Source organism: Elephantulus edwardii, unplaced genomic scaffold (assembly GCF_000299155.1).
Source record: "Elephantulus edwardii isolate Elephantulus edwardi_28Jun2011 unplaced genomic scaffold, EleEdw1.0 scaffold00014, whole genome shotgun sequence".
NCBI lineage: Eukaryota > Metazoa > Chordata > Mammalia > Macroscelidea > Macroscelididae > Elephantulus > Elephantulus edwardii.
The window spans coordinates 26,600,676-26,624,568 of record NW_006399764.1 but is presented as its reverse complement, the minus strand read 5'-3'; the positions used below and the strand labels follow the sequence as shown (position 1 = coordinate 26,624,568).

The following is a 23,893-nucleotide window of genomic DNA, read 5'->3' as shown; positions in this document are numbered from 1 at the left end:
ACGGCACATAACAACAACAACAATGAACTTCCAGTGAATTATGGACAGCCTCCAAAAACTCCAATGAACTTTGATAAATGTCAGTAGTTGTAGAGTGGCTTCGGGCCTTTTGTTCATAGGGTCGCTATAAGTCGTGCTCAATTCAAAGGCAATAAACAACAACAGTAACAACATTTAGTGTCATACCCTCTGACATTGTCACTTGGTGCAGTCCACACTCCCCACATCCACTCTTCGTGGCACCATTTTCTGAAATAAATTGACAGATAAACACCTTCCCAAAGTATTGCTTTTAAAAACTGATGCTCCTGAGAACATGTCTTCCAGGGGAGACTTTTGAGGTTCCCCAAGGGCACTTCCTCATTTGCTGTTGCCTTCTCTCATGTCGTAAACAGCTGTGAAAAACAGCCATCCTGAATACAGTGCACTGCTCTTGAATCTAAAAGCCTTAAGATGCTAAACCAAAATACTGATATCCTGTCAGCCTGTCCCTCTTCTTCCAAGGCAGATTCGATTGTTTCTTTTGGTCGTCCTGATATCTTTACTGTCCTTCACCAACACTACACTTCAAAGGCCCTGTGACACTGAGCTAGCTTAAGCCCAGCAGAGATGGTGAACAGGTGTTTCATTCTCTTGTCCAGAGGCTAACTTGAGTCGAAGTCGGCTCACCAGCCCCACCACTGATTGACCTGCAGACATGAACAGATCCTTCAGCCAGGCAGCTGCTTTTCTCTGAGACAAAAGTAGCAGTGCTAATAAAGAATGGAGATGGGGGGAGTGGGAATTATTGCTTAAAGGGTAATGAGTTTCTGTCTGAAATGATGAAATCTTGGATAGTGGCTGGGCTTGTACAGCATGATGAATTAATTAATGTCACCAGATAGTATACTTAAGAATAGCTTAAATGGCTGGTGTCTTGAGAAATTTATTTTATAATTTAAAATTTCTTCTGCTTTCAACAAAACTTGAGGACTTAGAGTTATCATCTGATGAAAATGTCATTTTTTCCAGGATTATATTAAGAGTTCAAAGGGTGAAATGACAGTGCAGATTCTTCTCAGTGTCACCTGTCCGTGTGCACAAGGTCCTTAAACCTTCATGGCTGCCAAGAAAATAGAGGTAGAAATGCCTCTGAACTTTTTCTCATTCCAACAATAAGGCAGATGCATCCACAAATTCATGAACAAATTGGGCAGGAATTCCTATCCATCTCATTAAGAAACACATACCAGTGGCAAGAAGTTGCACCGCAATCTCAGAGGTACATGGTTCGAATCCACCAGATGCTCTGCTGGAGAAGGAGGAACAATCTTCTCCTGTATCCGCCAGATCTGATTTGACGGTACACACAAAAAATAATGAAATGAAATAAAATTTAAAAAAAAAACAAAACACCTACCTAGAAATACTGTGCTTTTATGTTTGTTGTTGTTATTGTTGGAGTTTTTGTTTAATTATTGTTTATCAAGAGGTATAATATTATATGTTTTGGTCAATGTGTACTAAAAAGAATGAAACTTAGATTTCAAGTCAGAAGAAAACCTTTGCATACTTGAAGAATCCTCATGGTCACGGAAATAAAGCATAAATGTCTATTCTTAGGACGCAGTTAAGTCAACTCCAACTCATAATGCCCCTCTGAACAACAAACCACAACGTTACCCGATCCTCCATCCTCATCTCCGCTCTGTTGGGACCACTGCCGTAGTAACCCTGTCAGCCCCTCTTAGAGCCCTCCGGCTTTTGATAGCTTACACATTTTACAAGCGTAAAGATATGATATTAGGATAAACTTTGTAAGGAGAGTGGAATGAGAGATAAGAGCCAAGGAATGAAAAGAAATATTATCAACTTCAGATTATTCTAAAAAAAAAACAAAAACTTGTAGGCGAGCTCTGGTGGCCTAGTGGCAGGAAACTGTGCTGCAGTCCCAGAGGTGCGCAGTTCAAATCCACCAGATGCTCTGCTGAAGAAGGAGGAATAATCGCCTCCTGTACCAGTCAGATCTGATTTGACGGTACACACATTAAAAAAAAAAAATAGGAACCTTCTTAAGACATACAGCCACCTCTACACATTTAATAAAACAGGATTATAAACAACAACAAAAAAATAATAAATAAAAAAAAAACTTGTATATGTATTTTCTCAATGGCTAGATAACAATGCGCAGAAAGGTACCATTTAGAGTTTGATGTCATGGAATGCGTATTTAAGAGTGAAAGAATTGTCTTAGTAATGTTATTGTTGTTGTTGTTGTTTGTTTTTTGTTTTTTATGGTGAGAAAAATTTATCACATTTAGAATTAGCCCGCTGGACTCAGTTTAGATGATCCCAATTTTGTTGGCAACATCCAAAGCATCATAGTCAGGAGCAAGTCGAACATAGGCCTTCTTCTCTCCATCAGGCCTAATCAAGGTGCTGACCTTAGCCACATCATTGTCATAGAGCTTCGTTACAGCTTGTTTTATTTGGTGCTTGTTGGCCTTGACATCCACCATGAACACAAGTGTGTTGTTATCTTCTATCTTCTTCATAGCTGACTCAGTGGTCAGGGGAAATTTGATGATGGCATAGTGGTCAAGCTTGTTTCTCCTGGGGGCGCTCTTCCGGGGGTATTTGGGCTGCCGTCGGAGTCTCAGCGTCTTAGGCCTCCGGAACGTGGGTGACATGCGGATCTTCTTTTTTTTTTGGCTGTGGACGCCCTTCAGGACGTCTTCTTGGCCTTCGAGTCACAGGCGACTCATAGCGACCCTATGAAGGCGAGTCCTCAACACTTGGATGCCTTTCATGCTCTCTCTCCAGGTTCACAGGGTTTCTGGAGGCAAGCTGTTATGGAAGTGGATGCCACTCCTCCCTCCACGGTCTTAGTAATAAATAGGAGTAATTATTAAAGGCTCAACATAATTTTTTTAAATTGGAAATGTACCGAAAAAAATGCTGCTTCATAATGCTCTTAGGAAGAACGCAAGGAATAAAGTAAAGACTGTCATCTAAGAATATTGAGCTTTAAGGAGAGGCCTCTCTGGGAAGCCACAGCGCCCTGGTGACACTGTGAGTAAAGCATGAGGCTGCTAGCCAGGAGCTTGTTTGGAAACCCTGTGGGACTGCTCCACTCTGTCCTAGACGGTCACTCTGAGCTAGAATCAGCTTGACAGCAGTAAATGTGGTCTGGTCCGGTTTGCTCTGACCTCTGGTCAGGTCTGAAGGCAGAAAGGATATCTCTGTAAAAAGGGAGAATTCAAACCCAGGTACAGTTATTGCTACTTGTCCTTGAGACCTTTTCTATTCATGATGACCCAATGTATCAGACCCCCCTGTACCCAGCACCCACCATGATGGTCACTGGTGTACTGGAATCCACTTTTGTAGCCATTGTGTCTTTTGGATGCCTCTTGTGTGCACTTGTCTTCCAGCCCTTTATCAGATAATAAATAATCTGTGGCTTGTTAAATAACAAGAAATCAATGCTGGGGACAATGGAGCATATTTGGGGCACCCAAACTATTTCATTAACCTAATAATGCCTCTCTTACCACTAAGTCATCAGAACTCCAGGAAGGTCTGATGGCTTAGTGATAAGGAGTTGCACGGCCAATCCAAAGGCACACGGTTCAAATCCACCTGCTGCTGCACAGGGAAAGATGTGCCCTCTGAAAACCAGCTGGAGGCTCAGTTATGAATCAGTTCTAATTTAGTGATATACAATGACAACAACAACAATGCCCCTATTAAGGATGAATGTTGTCATACCCGCCCTCTGAATGTGAAAGCTGGCAATTCAGAGAGGTCCTGTAATCAGTCTTAGGCTCAACCCTAGTCCAGCTTTTTTTAACTAGAGAGCCCATCATCTAAATGACCGTGTTCGCTCTGAGCTTTTTTGCTAAGCCCAGGCAGACTCCAGTGTGTGGATATTGCAAAGAGGCAAAATTGGGTTTGCCACAAGGATGAACTTGTTAAGGAATGTTGAACTTCCTTGTTGTTTAATCATGCCTCTGGAAATAGCAGCGCCTGTTCATGAGTGTTTTTAACCAAAAATCCGTTATCGGGCAGATAACTAATGTTGTAGAAGAAGCATGACTAAGATAAAGGAGCATTTAACAATGATGACATAAGCAGTCCTACAGGAAGGTACTTACTGTCTCACGCATTGCCGTTGAGTCAGGCCCAACCTGGAGCTGACTGTTCACTGGGTTTCTAAGCTGTAAATCACACAGGAGGAAACGGCTCATTTTCCTCCTGCGATGCTGCTGGTGGGTTCAGACCGCCGGCGAGGCACAGCCTTTGGTGAGCAGCACAGCTCCCTGTGGCCAACAGAGTTCCAAACAGGAAGAGAGAAAAATCTTCTTCTGTGTGCATCTAACAACCAAGAGCTCCACTGCCGTTAAGTCTCTTCTGACTCCTGGTGCCCTCCATAGGGTTTCCAAGCTCTGAGTCTTTATGAGAGGAGAGTACCCATCTTCCTCGCTTGGAGCCACTGGTGGATTCAAACTACCAACCTTCCAGTTATCAGAGTAATATATCATGCACAATGACACAGAGCTCCTTTCATCTGATAGCATAACTTCAAAATGCTTACAACGAAAATGACAGACCTACTACAAGGAGAAATAATAGACATTGCTGTTTGATGATTTCAATACACTTCAATTAGTAAGTAAGAGGAGGGAAACCCAAATAAGAAATAAAATTCAAACAACACAGTTATTCAACTTAACAGACAAATATAGAACACACACCAATAATTGCAGAACACGTATTATGTTCAAGTCCATCTGGAACTTTCACAAGAGGGCTATCTAGCAGAGATACAGAAGATACTTTTTATTGAATAGGAAGTTGGGTGGGTTGAGTTTTAAGATCACTCCTACATATGAAATTCTAAAATTTTACTCATGTTTTCCTAAGAATCTCACCCTTGGTTCAGCTTCCTCATTTCTTGCTGCTGGTAATCTTGTCTTTTCATCTATTCCCTAAAAGAAACAGCAGCTTTGACCGTGGCATTGACGCTAAGAATGACTGTGTGAATGTAGGATGTGAGAGCATCCCCAGATCTTGCTGACTCTGCTAGGCTAACATTTCTGCCACCAGTTCCCTCATTTCTGCATCCCAGGTCAGAGTCACCAGCCAGCTCCTACCTCCTGAGCCTCTCAGGAGTCATTCTCTGAAGTCACTTCTCATTACTAAGCCACCATGTAAGAGCAGGCTAGACCCTTATCCGCTCCACACTGTTTCCAGAAGCCCATGTATTCGACCTCATTCTCACAGTGACGTGGTGAACTTACCAAAACAGTTGGCAGCACAATAGAGTGAAAGAAGAAAACAACAAATCAAGACAAAATAAGTGCAGATACGTAAAGTAAAACTAGGGCTCTGTTGTTGTTATTGTTAGTTTCATCTGAGCCAATTCTAACTCATGGGAACCCCACATGTGCAAAGGGAAACTGCTCCATAGGGTTTTCAATGCTATGACTTTTCCGAAGTTCACCAGGCCTTTCTTCCAAGGCACCTCTAAGTGAATTCAACATAGTCAAGTGCTTAACTATTTGTACCTCCCAAGGAATTTCAGATCCTTGCTTGCTGAGTCAAAAATAGACTACAAAGAGATGAGTGCGTCCCGCCAGCTCGAGTGCATGGGTGGGCTGCTTCAGACCCCAACTCTGGCCTTCCACTACTTCTTGGTGCTCTGAGTCCCCCCACAAAAGCCTCTTTAGAAGAGGAGGCCTATTTACGTTGCTTCATCCCCAGACGTTTGCAGCTGTGTTGTTGTTAGGTGTTGTTGAGTCAAATACGACTCACAGCAACCCTATGAACAACAAATCTGCCCTATCCTGTGCCAGCCGCACAATCTCTGACATATTTGAGTTCATTGCCGCAGTCACTGTGTTGATCTAACTTGCTGAGGGTCTTTCTGGCATTCGAGGACCGTCCACTTTCTAAGCATCATGTTCCTTTCCACGGAATCGCCTCTCCTTGCAGCATGCCCCAAGTATGTGAGATGAAGCTTCATCATCCTTGCCTCCAAGGAGCCCTTAGGAAACAAAATTGTAAAACATCTGGAAAAAAAAATAGATGCTCCTTAGAAGCAAGGATGGTGAGACTTTGTGTGTCAGGCTTCAGATGTGTTATCAAGCTTGGTAAAGGAGAGGGTGGGCATAGGAGAAGGACCCTCCACACAACGGACGACGCAGTGGCCACTGCAGTGGGCAGCACAGGAGAGGTGGTGAACACGGCACAGGAAGTGTTTCATCTGTTATACGCTGGGTCACTATGAGGCAGAACCAACCTGAAGGCCTCTAACAACGACATAGGAGCTCACAGCTAGGGAAGCCCTCCTTCCAGCCTTCCAGGTGAAGTAGCATCTGGGATGACAGAAAGCGCCACACTGGGGAGACTTCGAGAGCTTGTGGAATCAGCCTTCTGATGTTCAAATACGGGCCCTGCCACTCATGAGTCATGTGACTTTAGGCCAACACTCTAGGTTCAGTGACTGCCAGCATTCAGAACTACAATTCCTTCCTTGTAGGATAAGGATTCTGTTCAATGGCTAGAAAATAAACTGGGATATAGGGAACTCAAGTGATACTGTTGTTGGCCTGGTTCAGATTGTTTTTCTGTCAAATATTCTTCTAGGTGGCATAGCAGTGGTCTGTGCATTGCTGTACAGAGGTAACTCTAACTCGTGGTTGCTGTGATGCTGAACACTGTGACACTGATGTGTCAAATGCGATAATGGTCACCCATGGTGGACAGTGTTTGGTGGAGCTTCCCAATTAAAACAAGCTTGGAAGCAGGAGTGACATCCACTTCCGAAATGGCTTGCCTCCAGAAACTCTATGAACAGTGCAGGTCTTTCATTCACAGGGTCGTTATGAGTTGTCTACGACTCAACAGCACCTAACAACAACAACAACAACAACTAGTGACATAGTTTGTGGGGAGTTGGTCCACTAGCCTAAGAGGCTTCACTTCTCTAGCAGTTCAAATCCACCAGCTGCTCCGAGGGAGAAAGACAGGCAGTCTCCTCCCATGCAGGTTACAGTCTCCGAAATCTAATGGCGGGTCTGCTCTCAGGTTCAACAGACTGAAATGACAGTGCGAGAGAGGAGGAGATCTGGTATATAGAAAGTGATGCGGCAGGAAATCCTCATTCCTTTTTAAAATGGTCATTTCACCAGGGTCACCTGGTATTGCATGCACAAGGCTGCCAGAATCAGACAAGTCTCGCTCCTCTTCTCCCACTCTGCAGCTTCCTACAAGACAATCGACATCCGTGACCGCCAGGTCCCCAGCACAGGTGAGGTGGAACTCACCTGCCAGGCTGAGGGCTACCCCCTAGCAGAAGTGACCTGGCCGAATGTCAGCGCTCCTGCCAACACCAGCCACACCAAGACCCCTGAGGACCTCTACCAGGTCACGAGCATTCTGCGCCTAAAGCCACAGCCCGGCCAGAATGTGAGCTGCGTGTTCTGGAATCCGTATGTGAACGAGCGAACATCAGCCGTCATCGACCTGCAAGGTAACGGTTACCTGGCTCCGTGTGCCAGGTCCTGTGCACTCAGGATGAGTACCGGGAGAGTGTGAGGGGGGCTCTTCACAGAGCTGTGATGGGGTTAGGAAACCCAACAAAGGCCACCGAATGCAGGGTCCTGGGCACCAACAGTGGGCATGGGGCACAGTTCCCAGGGCTGGGATGCATGGTCCTGAGAGCCACAGTCTCTGAGAGAGGGGAACTGCCCATGCAGAACTCCCCAGGGGTAGAAGGTGGGTGCGTGGACGCCCATCCTCGTTCACCAACCCCCCCCCAACACACACACCTTACTCCCTCCTGCTTGAGCCTCTGTAATGGGAGTTTGCCGCCCCCGGGGGACAGGGATGTGAACACAAGACCACGGCCTTCCACACGTTGTTTCCTGAGGCTGAAGCATTGACAGTGCACGTAGGGGGTGATCTCCCTCAGAACATCTGCCAGGGCAGGTGGTACAGGGAGCCAGCAGAGGGGAAGGAGGCAGGAAAGCCCAGGGCAAGGGGGGAGCTAATGCATCCTTCTACAGTGTCCTTCCACAGCAGAGTCTGGGGCCCCAGAACACAAGGTCTGGCCACAGCAGCTCCCTGCTGCGGGAAGGACGAGTGTTTGAGTGTCTTCCAGCCCAGAGGCTCACTCCCAGCACTCTGTCAGACCATCCTCTGCTGTGATCCATCAGGGGTTCACCTTCCCCCTATCAGACCATCCTCTGCTGTGATCCACTGGGGGTTCACCTTCCAGCACTATCAGACCATCTTCTGTGATCCAGCTCATTGTGGATCAGCTCATTTGCAGACATAGGAAAGCAGGCCTTTCTTCCTAGTAAGTCTCTTAAGGCCAAGAAGCTCCCCTGAAAGCTCTCCACCCTGCTGGCATTTGAGATACTGGCAGCCTAGCTTCCAACGTCTCGGCAACGTGCAAACCATCATGGCATAACGCTGTCGGAGAGTGTGGGACCAGCACCTTGCTGTTGTTGCGGTTGCTAGGTGCTGAGTTGAGTACAACTCATAGCAACCCTATGAACAACAGGTCTGAACCCTGCTCTATCCTGAGCCAGTCTAATCACCTCGGAAATGCATGAGCCCCTTGTTGCGGCCACTGTGTGACCCGTCTTGTCGAGAAGCATCCTCTCTTGCACTCACTCTCCATCTTTCCAAGCTTGACATTCTCCTCCAAGGACTGGCCTCTTCTGACAACGTGCTCAAGGTATGTGGGACAAAGTTCTACCATCCTTGCCTCCCTGGAGCGCCCTGGTTTCATTTCCTGGAGGACAGACCTGTTTGTTCCATCTCAGTTCACAGGATATGCAATACTCTTTCCTGCAATACTCATTTTCCAGCACCACAATTCAATGGCATCAATGATTCTTCTATTATCCTTAAGAGTCCAGTTTGCAGATTGTGTATCAGGCAGTGGAGAGCACCTTGCATCTAAAGAGTGTTCTCTTCTTGGGACTAGCAGATTTTTGGCACAGTTTTGCAGGGTATGTGAAATAGGCAGGCTCTTGGGAGCTAAAAATCTGTTCATCTGGGTTACTTTTAAAAAATAATTGTGAGCTTCCCTCCAAGCAAGATGAGTCACCAGCAGTTCTGTTGGAGTCACCAGCAAAAATTCGGCCAGGGTTCCCACTCATGCCACGTATGCCCAAACTGACACGGACTGATCCAGAAATGCGGACTGAATATGTGCCACCATGGGATTCCGGCAGTACACAAGGATATCGGCTTTAATCAAGTTGGACTAAGTGATCTTCCTTGAATGGCCTAGCCGAGACCTCTACATCACAAGAAACAAGATCAACACTTTATACATAAAAGAATATTTCAGTTACAATAATGTGGTGGAAAAATAATTGTGAGTCATCAGTAGGCAAAGAGGTCTCCAGTTACTCTGAAAAAGTAAACATTTGGGGCTCAGGCACAGAGAAACTATCTCTGCCTCATTCATGTGACGGCCTCCCATTGGTTGAACCCAGCTCGAGGTCAGAAGGCATTAGAATCCGTTGGTGGACAGTGAGATGGGCCTCTGAGAGCTGGGGCAGAGTGCTGGAGGGGAGGATGCCTCCACAGAGATGTCTCTGTGCGCCCATCACAACCCTCACTGCTTGTCTGCTGGCCTGCACAGTGTGCGTGAGTCAGCAGGATGAAGACGGCTTTGCTGGCCTGGAGGTTAGTCAGCTGGTTTGAGAGCATTTCCAGGAAAACTGCCCTCTTCCAGAAAGCTCCAGAGACTCAGTGTTGACATGGTCACTGCTGCTGTCTGAAGTGCACTTTGTATGCACACCAGCAAAATGCCAAACAACTCTACAGAACTAGAAGTTGTTTCTTTCTTAAGCAAGGTTGGTTGATTTTAAACAGCTAACACAGTTTCTATTGCTTCTTTAATAAATCACTGCAAACTCAACAGCTTAAAACAACACCGATTTATTATCTTACTATTCTGAAAGATGAAAATGCAGAGTGGGTGCCCCTGGACAACGTTGAGGTGTCAGCAGGACTGTGTTTCTTCCTGAAGCTCCAGAGAGAATAGAATCTGTCTTCTTGTTTTTCCCAGTGTGAGGAATCTGCCAGCTCCCATTGGTCCCAAGCTGGCTATGTCATCACTTGGACCTCTGCTCCCACCCCGCACCACGTCTTGTCCTCTAACTGTTCTCATCTCTTCTGTCTGAGGACTTTCATGACTGCATTCTGTCTCCTCCTCGTCCCCTCAGGTCATTTAGGGGACATAGGTGGCATGGTCCATAGTGTGTGGAGTTGTCAACCAAAAGGTTGAATATCTCTGGCAGTTCAAAGTCACCAGTGGCTCCAGGAAAGAAAGACGCTGAATCTTCTGGTTTAGATCTAAAACCTTGGAAACCCAGAGGGTCACTATAGGTCAGCAGCAGTTAGAAGTGTAAAGAAGATCTAGAATAATCTCTGTGTTTTATAGTCATTAGCTAATAGTGTTACTGAATGCAAGGGGTTCCTTCTGTAGCCAATCACCAATAAGACACCTGGATTGCAATATCCATAAGCACTTTATTACGCAGATCTGAGAGTCACCTCCAAGACTACCTCCTCATCTGGGAGTGATCATGGGCTTTTACAGGAGGGTGAGACTCACTTAACACTTTTGTTAGTCTACATCTGAAAAGAATAGCTCATATTTAAGTACTATTTAAGTACTGGTGAACAGGCAGGTTAACATACAATTTACATATGACTGGAGAACCAGCCTCAGAGACATCTAGGAGAAATGCATTTCCACTTCTGGTAAACAGAGAGATCAAACTACTTTGCAGGACTAAAGACAGGAAACAGAATTTGGAAGCTAAGTAACTAGTTTTGCAGGCTGAAGAAAACTGATGTTAGATTTATAACTATATGTTGTTGTTGTTATTTGCCGTCGAGTCATTTGCGACTCATAGTGACCCTATGTACAACAGCCCTAAACCCTGCTCTATCTGGTACCAATCACATTGCCTCTGACATACCCATCCCGATTACCCCAGTCACTGAATCAATCCACCTTATAGAGGGTCTTCCCCTCCTACACCGTCCCTCCACCCTTCCAAGCATGATGTCCCTCTCCAAGGACCTGTCCCTCCTTACAACATGTCCAAAGCATGTCAGATGAAGCCCCAGAATCCTTGCCTCTAAGGAGTAGCCTGGTTTAACCCTGTCTAGGATGAATCTATTTGTTTTTTTTGGCAGTCCATGGTACATTCAGTACTCTTCTCCAGCACCACAGCTCAAAGGCATCAATTCTCCTTCTGTCCTCCCTAGTCATTGTCCAACTCTCTGATGCAAAACAAGTGATAGCAAAGACCATGGCCTGTATCAGGCACACCTCAGTCTCCAGAGAGACACCATTGCTCTTGAGTACTTTAGAGAGGTCCCTAACCGCAGACTTTCCCATCGCAATGCATTTTTTTATTTCCTGACTGCTGGTGCCAAGAGTGTTGACCGTGGAGCCAAGCAAACTGAAGCTGAGAACAATCTCAATGTCTTCGCCATCCATCCTGATGCTACCAATTGGTCCAGTGGTGAGAATCTTTGTCTTCTTGACATTGATTATATAATGATAACTATGTATAATTATATAACTATGATTTTATAACTGATACTTATAGAGAATTCTGAACTTATTAATACCACCCTATCATTCCCCCCTCTTTTTATATTAGTCTTATATCTATAAGACAAACATGCCACCCCATCAATCATAACAGTAAAATCCCTTTTTGCCACGGAAGGCAGTGTGTCCACAGGCTTCTTCTGGGAGAACTGCCTCTCCTTCAGAGAACTAACCCTTTTCCACAGTAATCTCAGAGGCGAGGCAGTCAGGCACCAGAGATTCCTTTCCCATGAGATTATCATGGACTGGCACTGAATCCAGATAAGATTCTGCCTCTGAAAACCCACTGGAGGGTCAGCTATGAGTTGGTTCCTACTTGACTCAATGGTACATAACAACCACCACCATTTAAACCAGAGAAGTTAGCCCTTCTCTCTCTGTTACAGAATACAAAGGGTTCTTTTGGTAATCAGTCTCCAATAAGACAAACGGATTGCAATATCCATAAATGCATTTTATTACACAGATCTGGGAGACACTGAGTCACCTCCAAGACTGCCTCCCCGTCTGGGAGTGGTCATGGGCTTTTATAGGAGGGTGAGACACCAATTTACTTAAGAATAAACTTTTGTTAGTAAAATCAAAGAATTTCTATATCTGAAAGAAAATCATTCACACCCAGATACTCCCTTTCCAGGCAAACAGGCAGCTTAAGTTACAATTGACAGATGATTGGGGAAAACGGCTTCAAAGAGATAACAGCTAATCTAGGAGATGCATCTCCTCTTCTGATAAACAGACAGACACTAAGAACTCCAAGGTCAAAAAATCAGTCCTGCAGGCTGGGGAAAACTAACTATAGTTTTGTAATTGATATCTATATAGAGAATTCTGAACTTATCATCTCCACAGAGCTGCTAGTGCATTTAAACCATCAGGGGTCTGCAGTCTTTGAGAGAGTAGCAGGACTCACAATGGACTAAGCCATCAGAGCTAAGCCATTCTCTATGGTGATCTTCTGATAACATTCTCCAGAAGGGCGCTTACTTAAGGATCTCTTCTTAAGCACGGGAAAGGAGCCGGGCAATGAGTGTTGTTAGATAATTCGTGTCTCCACTTTGCACCTCACACTTCCTGGGTGGCAGAGAAAGGGAAAAACAAGCTGACCATTCTACAAAAGCCCTGAAGTGTTGCAGACTGAGGGAAAAGTATTTTTATAATTATTAATAATGAGATAGACAGCACTGAGATAGAACAGAGAGCATAAAAATCAAGGGGCCAGCAGTTCTCGGACTGAAGACCCCCATTCCGCTTCCCAGTACCTTTATTGAAAATTATCAGGAAGTAAATCACAAAGAGAATTCAATGCAAATGAAGCCAAGCTCTTTGTATTGAAAACCTTCCCCTGGACCCAGGAGGGAGGGGGTCAGCAAATGCAAGAATCTGGTAAACCCTTAAGGATTGCCTTAGCGCCTCAGGGTGAACTCTAGCTTGTACCTCACCTCCACCAGATTCTGACTGCATTATGAAGGAATTTTTTTTTCTTTTCAGAGAGGGGAGCGAACTGGTGGGGAGGGGTGGGCAGGGAGAAAAGTGCAGCAATGAATGAATGGAAATCCAAAACCTCTGTAAATGTCTATTAAAATTAATTTAAAAAAATATTAGTACTGGCTTCCCATACTGAAGTGTACAGCAAATGAGGCCTCTCTCCCTGGTAGCCAGCCGAGTGACTAAAGCATCAGTGACCACAGATGTGACCTATGGGAACCATCAGAGTTCAGGATCTCCTTGGATACACTCAGGAAAGGAGCCTCCAGGAGGGCGAGGAGGAAATCCTTGTGCCACCAGGAGATTGTCCACGCGGCTTTCCCAGCCTTGCCAGCCGGCCGTATGCATCCTTCTCTTCACGGGAAGTGCACATCCATGGTTCACAGGTAGAATTCTTACCTTCTATGCAGGAGAACCAGATTCAATTCCCAGCCAACACACTTCATGCACAGCCAGCTTCCCCCTGCCAATGGAGACATGCATCTTTTTTAGACAGACTAGGAAGAAAAGCCTGACAGCTTCCAAAGCGCAGCTGACAAAACCCTATGAATTTTACTGGCAACCCAACAGGATGGTGCAGAGCCTGGTGGCCTTTTGTTTTCTGTGTGAGTCGAGGCCAGCCTGTCAGCAGCTCCCACAGAGACCCTGCTCTATGAGTTCCCTTCCCACCCTGGGGCCTCTGGGCCTGGTCTCCAGCACCCCACCTCCGTTCCTTCTTGTTCATGGATTTCCTTCCACATAAAATACCCTTCATCCTCTTCTCCTCAGGGCAGTGCAGGTCTCCACCAGGAGGACATGTGGGGGAGGGTACTAGAAAGCTTCCCCTAATCTTATTTTCTAGGACCTTTACCTGCACCATTGCTTTGTTTGCCTTGTAACTTTGCTTGACTTTTCTATTTTTCTGCCGTTGTATTGTCCATGTATTTTCATTGTTTACATGACTCTTCCTTGTATTCAGACTAAAAGCAAAGCTGAGTACTTGGATCATAATACATGCTCAGTTGACGTCAGCTCAACAAGTCAGAGGTCAGTCTTTGGGAATCCCAGTGCGTGCTCCCTGCCACCAGACCAGAGAGCCTGGTAATGAAAGAATCTTAAGTCACACATCCTCCCACAGATTCTTTAGTCCTATTTGTGGAAGATTTGTAAAGTTATTTTATGACTCTCCAGTTTAAAGAAACAGAGATTCAAGCTGGATTCAGAAGAGGCTGTATCTCAAGGGATATCCTTGCTGACGTCAGGTGGATCTTGGCTGAAAATACCAGAAGGATGTTTATTTGCATTTTATTGACAATGCAAAACCATTTGGCTGCATGGATCATAACAAATAATGGATAACATTGAGAAGAACATGAATCCCAAAAACACTTAATTTAGTTCATGTGATACCTCTACATAGGTCAGAGCAAGAGAACACTGCATAGTTTAAAATTAGAAAGGTTGTGTGTCGGGGTTGCATCCTTTCTCCATACCACTCAATCTTTATGCTGAGTAAGTAAGTTGAGAAGCTGAACTATTTGAAGAAGAATGGGGCATCAGGATTAGAGGAAGACTCATCAACAACAACCTATGTTATACAGATGACACAACCTTGCTTGCAGAAAATGAAGAAGACTTGAAGCACTTACTGCCGAAGGTCAAAGATGAGACCCTTCCATATGGATTACACCTTAACATCAAGAAAACAGAAATCCTCACCACTGGGTCAATGGGCCAATAGGCAACATCATGATGAATGGAGAAAAGATTAGAGTTGTCAATTATTTCCTTTTACTTGGATCCACAATCAACATCTATGGTAACACAATCAACAAATCAAAAGATGTGTCACATTGGAGGAATCTGCTACCTAAGACCTCTCTAAAGTTTGAAAGAGAAAGGGTGTCAGTTTAAAGACTAAACTGTGCTAGATTCAAGCCAGGATGTTTTCAGTGACTTCCTATGCATCTGAAATTTGGACAATGACTAAAGAAGACCAAAGAGGAATCGTTGCCTTTAAATCGTGTTGTAGAAGAGTATTGACTGCCCTACGGTTTGTACATAGGGTCGCTATGAGTCGCAAGCGACTTGATGGCACATAACAACAACAACATGGTCTACCAACAAAGCAAACAAATCTTGGCTTGAAAGAAGTGCTCCTTTGAAGTAATGATGGTAAAACTTTGTCTCACTTTGGGTATATTCTCAGGAGAACCAGTGTTTGGAGAAGGAGACATCATGCTGGGAAAGGCAGAGGATCAGAGAAAGAGAGGAAGATTCTCAATCAGGTGGATTCACACTGCGGCTGCTACAGTGTGCTTGAGTATGACAGAGAAGATGAGGATGGCACAGGCTAGGGCAAGGTTCAGATCTGTTGTTCACAGGGGTTTTATGAGTCAGAGGCAACTCAACGGCTGTTTCCTTCCTATTTCTATTCAATGCCGTGTTCACTGTACACACCTTACAGCACACTCCTCATTGCACACAGCACAGGGCTTGCTGCCCGCTGCACACTGCCCAGTGCTCCACTGTGCACACGGCACACGTCTCTCTGCACAATTCTTACTGCTTACTGCACACTGCTCTCTGTACATTGTTCTCTGCTTCCCACACACAGCGCATTGCTCTCTACACATTGCTCACTGCTCTACACTGTACACTGCTCTCTGCACACTGCACCCTGTACCCTCTCTGCACATTGCACACTGCACACTGTTCTCTGCACACTGCTCACTGCTTACCACACACTGCTCTCTGCACACCGCACACTGGTCTGAGCCACCACATGCTTCTGCTCAAGCTACCCCTGAAACAAAGCCAGACATGTCACGTTTACATGGCCTGGGATATTTTATTTCTGGGGAAAAAGGCTTCTATCTCTGAAACTGAATAATGGTCTAGATTCTGAGGGAGTGCTGCTGGTCTAATGGTAAGGAGTGGTACTGCCACCTGAAAGGCAAGCAGTTAGAACCCATCAGTTGCTCTGTGGAGAAAGGCGGGCAGTCTCTGAAAACCTGCTAGTGAGTCAGTTATGAGTTGATTCTGACCTGAGAGTATGAACAATACAGGTTCTAAGCATCCCAAGCGCTTTGGTGTCAGAAAGATATTTTGTATGTGTGTGTGTGTGCGTGTACCATCAAATCAGATCTGGCTGGTACGGGAGGAGATTGTCCCTCCTTCCCCGACAGAGCATCTGGTGGATTCGAACTGTGCGCCTCTGGGATTGTAGTTGCAGTTCCTTGCAACTAGGCCACCAGAGCTCCCCAGGAAGATATTTTCAGGCTGTGGCGCTGTCCCACTGAGATTGAAAGATGATGGTGGTGGTGCTACGGATGCTGGCTAGATGCATGGTAGGTAGACAGGTAGGTGACATAATATGAGAGATACATCAAAGTGGTGAAATGCATAGAATCTGGAACCATACAGCCCAGATAGAATCCTGCCTCTCACTACTTTAACATTGGGAAAGTTCCCAGCCTCTGCGTGTCTTTCTTCACCAGGAAAACAGAATCACAGCACAGCTAGGGGGAGGGGTAAATAAGCAATTTGCACTGAGCCCTTACGGCAGGGCAGGGCCTGGAGGAAATGCGCGCTGTCCAGTGACCGCACTGGTTGCCACGCACACAGGACCAAACTGCTGGGTCCCTTCTCAGCCCCCCGCATAATGGAGCTCTGGTGCTTCTTCTCCCAGATCAGAGGAAACCTGAGGACCCAAGATCCCCGCTGCTCCCCATTGCCATCCCTGCCTGCATCATCGCCCTCACGTTCACCGCTGCACTGATTGTCCTAAGAAGAAGAATCTGCCTGAAGCTGCCCTCTAGAAAAGGTAAGTCAGTTATCTTTCACACACACACAGGTGTGTGTGTGTGTCTGTGTGTGTGTGTTTATATACTGATGTTGTTGAGAAACATCAAGATACAGATTGAATAGGTGTGGAGAAAAGGTGCAAGCCTGACGCACACCCTCCTTCCCATCCTTCTCCGGCCCCACATCTGGAGGATTCTAAATACGTGCCTTTGGGATTGCAGTGCAGAGACTTTAGATTGCCATTCATTCATTGTTGCACTTTTCTCCTTGCCCCCCCTCCCCCCCCAATTCCCTCTTCTCTTTGAAAAGTAAAAGAAAAATTCTTTCATTGTTATACAATCCCTGCCTCTAAGTTCATTCCACTATGCAGCCTTCGTTCTGGACTCCTGTCATGACGATAATACCTAATCACATATCCCCTTTAAACAGTTCTCTCCCTCATCTGTTTCAATGCAGTATATATTATTTACCCCCTCTTTCTCAGTCTCCCCCCAACCCCTGTGTCAGTCCTCTTGATCTTTCCTGTGCTTATGACCATTGGTGCAGACACTCTGTCACTGAAGACCTTCCTTTCCTTCGCTGACCATCCACCTTTACAAACACGGTGTCCTTTCCCAGAGACTGGCCCCTTCTGACAACATGTGTAGAGTATGTGAGACAGCATCTCGCCAGGCTTGCCTCTAAGGAAATCCCTGACTTCACTTTCCTGGGCTGATTTATTCTGAACGACTACGTGTTCTGCCACGTTTTAGTCCATAAACAGAACCACGTTCTCAATAACCTCATTCCATCAACGGGCATGTTCCTCTTCAGACACAGCAGAACGATCTGTCTCCAGTGTAAGGAGTGATAAGAACAGAGCTGTGAGGAGGCATAAGTATACTTTTCCTCTAAATCTCGTCTCTCCCCCACTTGACTTAACAAAGAACCCCTGTGCCGAGAAACTAAAGGTAATCTCATGCTGAAAGAGCTTCCTGTGTGGTGCCATTCCCTCCAGGGTGCTTACTTGTGAGAAAAACCTTTTTAAATGAGTGTCATACTCCTTTAAGAGAGAACTCTGTGGTGGCTTGGTGGTGAAAAGTTCACTGCCTGCCACTCGCAGGCATGGGATCCGAACCCACCAGCTGTTCCACAGGGAAAGACGTGCAGGCTCCCACTGGAGTGGCAGCTGTGAGTTGATTCTGACTTGACGGTACATACCGACTACAGCAGCTCCTTTAAGAACCCCCTTGTCCTTGTTCTATGCCATCCACTTGGAACCGACTCATACCTGACTGTCCAGCAGAGGCTGTAAATTGCATGGGAGGAGACTGCCTATCTTTCTTCCACTGAGCAGTTTGTGGATTTGAACCGCCTGCCTTAGTGTTGGCAGTACAACTCCTTATCCACTAGGCCCTCTGAACTCCCTAGGTAAGAACTCTCTAGATGAGGTCAGATCAACAAAAACAACTAGAAAAACTACATAGGAGCCTCAGGTGCAGTGAGTTTATGCTAATGGAGAAGGAGCAACTCAGAGAAGGAGATCTCACAAAACGCTGTACGTACGTAACATGAGTGAATCTAGAAGACATGCTCAGTGCATAAATCACAGAAGACAAATATTAACAGAACAGCAAGCAAAAAATGCTGATGAGATTGTGGAGAAACTGGAACATTTATTCACTGTTGATGGGAGTGTAAAATGGTGCAACTGCTGTGGAAGGTGGTATGGTGGTTTCTCAAAAAGTTGTAAATAGAAATATCACTTGACCAGCAATTCCACTACTGAGAATATACTCCAAAGAAATCATAACCGCCACCCAAGCCGATATATGCACACCCATGTTTATTGCTGCTTTGCTGACAATAGCAAAGAGTTGGAAACAACCCAAGTGCCCATCAACAAATAAATGGATAGAAAAGCTGTGGTATATTCACACAATGGAATACTATGCAGTACTGAAAAACAAAGAACTCTTGAAATATTATACAAAATGGGTGACCATGGAGGACATTATGCTGAGTGGAATATCTCAGTCGCAAAAAAGACAAATTATGCATAGTGCCACTGTTATAGAACAGAACTGATATGGAGGTGGGGGGGGAAACAAAGAGGTGGTAAATAAGTAAATAATATGCATGGCATTGAAACAGACGAAGGGGAGAACTGTGTAAAAGGAATACAAGATCAGGTATTATTGGCATGACAAGAGTTCAGAATAAGAGTAAAGTGGTCAGGAGGTTGGGGTACAACTGTATAACAATGAAAGAACTTTTTTTCCAAAGAACAAAAATGAACTGGGGTGGGGGGAAGAAGGATGGGGGAAATGTGTAACAATGTGTGAACGGAAATCCAAGTTTCTTATAAACTTTCATTAAAATATATAAAAAAAAGACAAATATTGACTAAGACCACTGTTCTAAAAAGCCAAGGAAAGATTTGCACACTTGGGTGGTTACCAGAGATGGGGAAGGAGGGAGCAGGGAGTTAAAATTAATAAATACACAACTGAAAGTCATGAAGTTGGGCAGCGGGAAAGGCAACACACAGTAAGAGACTGAGAAGACATTGTAATGAATTCATTATATTGACTGATTATACTTAATGTTATAAAATGTATATGAACAATTAGGTGAAAACCCAGTGTGATTGGTGTGATTGGTTAACTCTCACTGAAATCCAAAGCAAAGGCAGGCGAGAATGGTGGCCAGTTCTGTGGGCTCGGTGTCACCGGGCGTCTGTGGAGGACTGTGGGCACAGCGTGTTCCCTGAGTTTATTCACAGTAATGCTCATCCGTAGCTGCACTGGGAACCTTCTAACCTGACAGGCTCACCTTCCGACATCACATCCAGCACTATCTGACATTCTTCACAGGGTTTTCCTCAGCAACTCCTCTTACTGCCTTTGCCATGTCTCTTTGTGTGGTTAACTTAACCTCTCGTGCCAGGTGGCCTGTCCTTAGCCCCACTAACAGAAGCCCCACTAACACCGGGTGACCCTGCTAGTATTTGAAACACTGGTGACACAGCTTCCAACATCACAGCAACATGCAGGCCAGCACAGGGGACAGACTCCCAGATGAGTGGTAGTTCTCAAAGCAACAACAAAATCATTAAAAAAAAAGAGAGAAAGGGAGAGGGAGAGAGAGAAAGACGGAGGGGGAGAAGGAGAAAGAGAGACAGAATGTGATAAAGGTAAAAGCAAGCCTGTGGCGTTGTCCAGCTGTGCCCTGATGCACGGGAGGTCTCCAAGAGCAGGGTGGACACCAAGGCTGTGGTTTGACTTCTGTTCCGAGCTGTTCCCAGGAGTCACGAGGCAGCTGGATTCAGAGCTAGAAACGTGGCTGGCATTCAACATGCAACTGTGATGCCATCAACACATGCTGTTTTGCAACAAACATTGTGGGGCACTATGGGTCAAGGGCAACTTGGTGAAATGGTCAGGCGTGGAGCTCAAGTTGTGGAAGCGGCTGTCGGGGGAGGTCAGGAGTTGTGGGTTGGGGGCTCCAGCAGTGCTGTGGGGTCCAGCAGGAAGGGGCTACTCCTTGTTTTTTAAGAGTCTCTTTTCTTTTTTTTGTAACTAGAAATCATATGTGATACATGAATCAAAAGCAAAGCATAGTGACCCAAACCCCATTGCTGCCCAGCCGCGTCACAGTGACCCTATAGGACAGAGCAGCAATGCCCCTGAGGCGTCCAAGGAACTCTGCTGACAAAGTGGGTGATATGTTGGGCTACTCACTGAAAGAGCAGCAGTTCAAGTCCACCAGCTGCTCCACAGGAGAAAGATGGGGCAGTGTCCTCCCCTGACTTACAGCCTCAGAAACACGCTGGAGGGCCGCCAGGATGTGGATTCAACTTTACAGAAGCCAACTGCCATAGCTTTGCCCTGCGGAGCGCCTCATGGATTAAGGCCCCACCTTTTCGTTATTAGCTGCGTGCTTAATGACCACAAAGCAAGACATTTCTGAACGGCCAGGCGTTGGACACTGAGAGCACTCAGAACTGCTCCTGGGGGGATTCTGCCAAAGACAGACAGTCCCCAGATTCCAGAGGCAGCACCTGTGGCTGTGATCCCAATCCCAGAGTCTGTCCAGCTTATACATAAGACATGACTCCTCGGACTCAAAACATGACTGAAAAGGAGTCACAGGGGTGGTCCCGGCCCCCTTCCTACCCCCACCACCCTCCCCGGCAGTGCCTTCTGTCTCATGCCCTCACCCTCTCACTCCAGACACAGAACAAACGAGCTCAGGGCAGCCACGCTGAGTGTCTCTGAATCCCCAACTCGTTTCCTCGACCCAGAAAGGATGGCAACGGAGAGTCGGTGGTGGAGCACTCGCTCCCCACTCGGGAGACCTGGGTTCAGATCCCAGGCACTGTCTCCACCCATCAGTCAGTGGAGGCTTGAGATTAAGCTTAGGACAAAAGGCCTGGTGATCTGTGTCCTTGTGAGCAATACCAGCACGAACTCTGTGGGACACAAAAATCAGACCCCGTGTGTAAGGAGCCAGGGGACGATTGACCACAGCTAATAACATGTATTTTCCTCTTTGAAAAGTGATCTCTTTTGTTTTCTCGCATTTGTGGATTTTTCTTCCTAGGGCTGAGCCTGTGACCTTAGGAGTTGGGTGGCCTGACAAGACAGCCCCAAGAGGCCTCGGGCTCTGAACAAGGACGCCTGGCTTGTACTCTCAGTGTCTTCGAGTGACCAGCCGGGCACTTTACTCTGGATTCAGCAACCAGGCCTGGTGCACCTGGCCCTGCGCGTGGAGGAGGTGACAGCGCCCTCACTGTTCCCGCTCTCGCCTCTCAGCCTGAGTTCGGAGGAAGCACAGTGGCACTTTACAAACACCCTCCGCTGAATCCTGACCCAGAGAATTCCAGGGCTCCTTCCTGCTGCTGGAATGAATGCAAAAGAGAATCGTCTCCTATGATTTTCAGATGCAGAGATGTGTGGAAATTTCCAGAGAGCAGAAATGAACAGGTAGACAATGGAATGATTATCTACAATGTCCTCTGGACACCGGAAGAGCTGCTGTGATACTGAGCTCATGGAAAGGGCTTTGAACACGCAAACCTTCGCTGATGGACTTCACGGCCTGCCGGTACTGAGAGCATCAGCAGTCCTGGAAGGAACACCTGTGAGCTCACGGAGGGGCCAGCCGAAGCTGTGGAGGGAAGGCCCAGGCCTTTTCTTTTGATCTGAATCACAAAACCTTTCCTTTCACCTGGAATCCCAGGACGTAAAACCGTATTTCCTTTTGTATTTAATAGCCCCTTCTTTTGGAAATCAGTTACATATCTTAAAAATGTTTGGCATTAAAAAAACAAGACCAAAAAAGCCACACTTGAGATGCTGATAGTTTCTGTCTGCAAACACTTCCAAAGAGCCGCCATACTAACCCCAAACTAAGGCACCCTGCCTACCCCTTCACCCAGCTTTAAACGTGGCATTTCAGTGTCCACGGCTGTGAAACAATGATGTGTGGCACCATTCTCCCAGGACCAGCAAGCATGGGCACTAGTCAACCACCAGCTCTCAGAGTCTGTACAAGTGCAACAGCATCGTGGGTGAGTGGGCATCAGCAGGCTCTTTAACTCGTGCTCACAGGAAAAACTTGGGGCTAATGGGAACAGGGGGAGTGACAAGGATGAATTCTGTAGCATCTCAGTCCCTCGATTCTCTGAACAAATCAGAACATAGGGCTGAAGAAAACCCAGAGGTTCGGTCTTCAACCACCCCAGATTTCCTACCTGTGGCCAGGTAGCTTCCTGGGGTCATGGCTGTCAGTAAATTTAATACCTTCCCAGCCTAGCTGTCTCCTGTTAGGTTCAAAAGCCTCTGAGGCACATTGGGATATTCCCCCAGAAGGTGCAGTCAGGGCAGAGAATCCTGGTACCTGATGATACCAAGATGGGCAGACTAGACAGACCTTCTGCACATGGGAAGCAAACCCACTGACCTAGACCCCACCTTCTACGACAGACAGGTCAGAGGCACGCTGGGTGCGTGGGCCGTGGTGGCTAACTGTGCTAGGAACACACCAGGCATAATGGATTGTGACAAAATGCCACCAGTCCCAGCCCTAGAACGGGAGTGTTTTTCAGACTATCAAATAAGTGAATCCCCAGCTCCCATGTCCTGAAACCCAGGCTTCGTCAGAGAGCACTATGTGGGCCAACCATCAGAGCACCTAACACCCTCAAGCGTGCACTCCGCGCTCCATGTTGTTCAGCATTTTATACATGTTGGAATTGCTGTTACTGGGGTACCATCAAGCCGACCACGCCTCACGGTGAGTCTGTGAACAACATATCCAAACCTTGCCTCATCCTATGCCATCTTTATGATCTCTGTCCTGTCCAACCCCGTGTTGTTGTCAGCATATCATCATCCCTCTCGTTGAGGGTCTACCTGGCCTTCGCTGACCTTCCCTCCACCTATTCCAGCAGGATGTCTTTTCCCAAGGATTGGCCTCTCTTGACTCCGCGTTCAAAGCCTGGGAGAGGAAGTTTCACCGCCCTCGCCTCTAAGGAGCAGGCCAGCTGTGTTGCCTCCAAGACAGACTTGTTTATTTTTTGGCAATCCATTTTATCAGTCCCCTCCAAACCCTATTGGTGTCTCCATTGCACAGCCAGAAACTGAGTCACAGAGAGGTTACGTAACTTTGCCTGTTCAGGTGGGAGGGGGGAGCTAAGACAGTGCACCCACATTCGTCACACCCCATGGGTGTCCGATGGGACTTTACAGGTGACACGTATTCTGCGGAGCTTTGCTGGCAGAGGGTTAGTTTAACTATCACTCCTTCCAAGAGTGAGGGACTCAAGGTCGAGGGAGAATGCGTGTGTGACTTCCCTATGTGCAATATCCCCCGCCAATGTGTGTGTGTGTTACAGAGTGTCTGTCAAATGATTATGGTAGGAAGGTATTTAGTGCCTTCCTTTATCAGACACTTATCATGTGTGGCCCATAGCAAGTGCCTGGCACATACCAA

At 46.4% G+C, this 23,893-nt stretch overlaps 1 protein-coding gene across 1 annotated transcript in view; it reads left to right on the top strand.

Moving 5' to 3' along the window:
• The window catches only part of PDCD1LG2 (programmed cell death 1 ligand 2), a 101,454-nt gene extending 79,694 nt beyond the window's left edge, over positions 1-21,760 (top strand). Inside the window, exons 3-5 of the mRNA XM_006881359.1 lie at positions 7,250-7,519; positions 16,800-16,934; positions 21,594-21,760. Of these exons, the coding sequence (XP_006881421.1) occupies positions 7,250-7,519; positions 16,800-16,934; positions 21,594-21,760 (572 nt within the window). The remainder of the gene's footprint in view (positions 1-7,249; positions 7,520-16,799; positions 16,935-21,593) is intronic.
• The last annotated feature ends 2,133 nt before the right edge of the window (positions 21,761-23,893 follow it).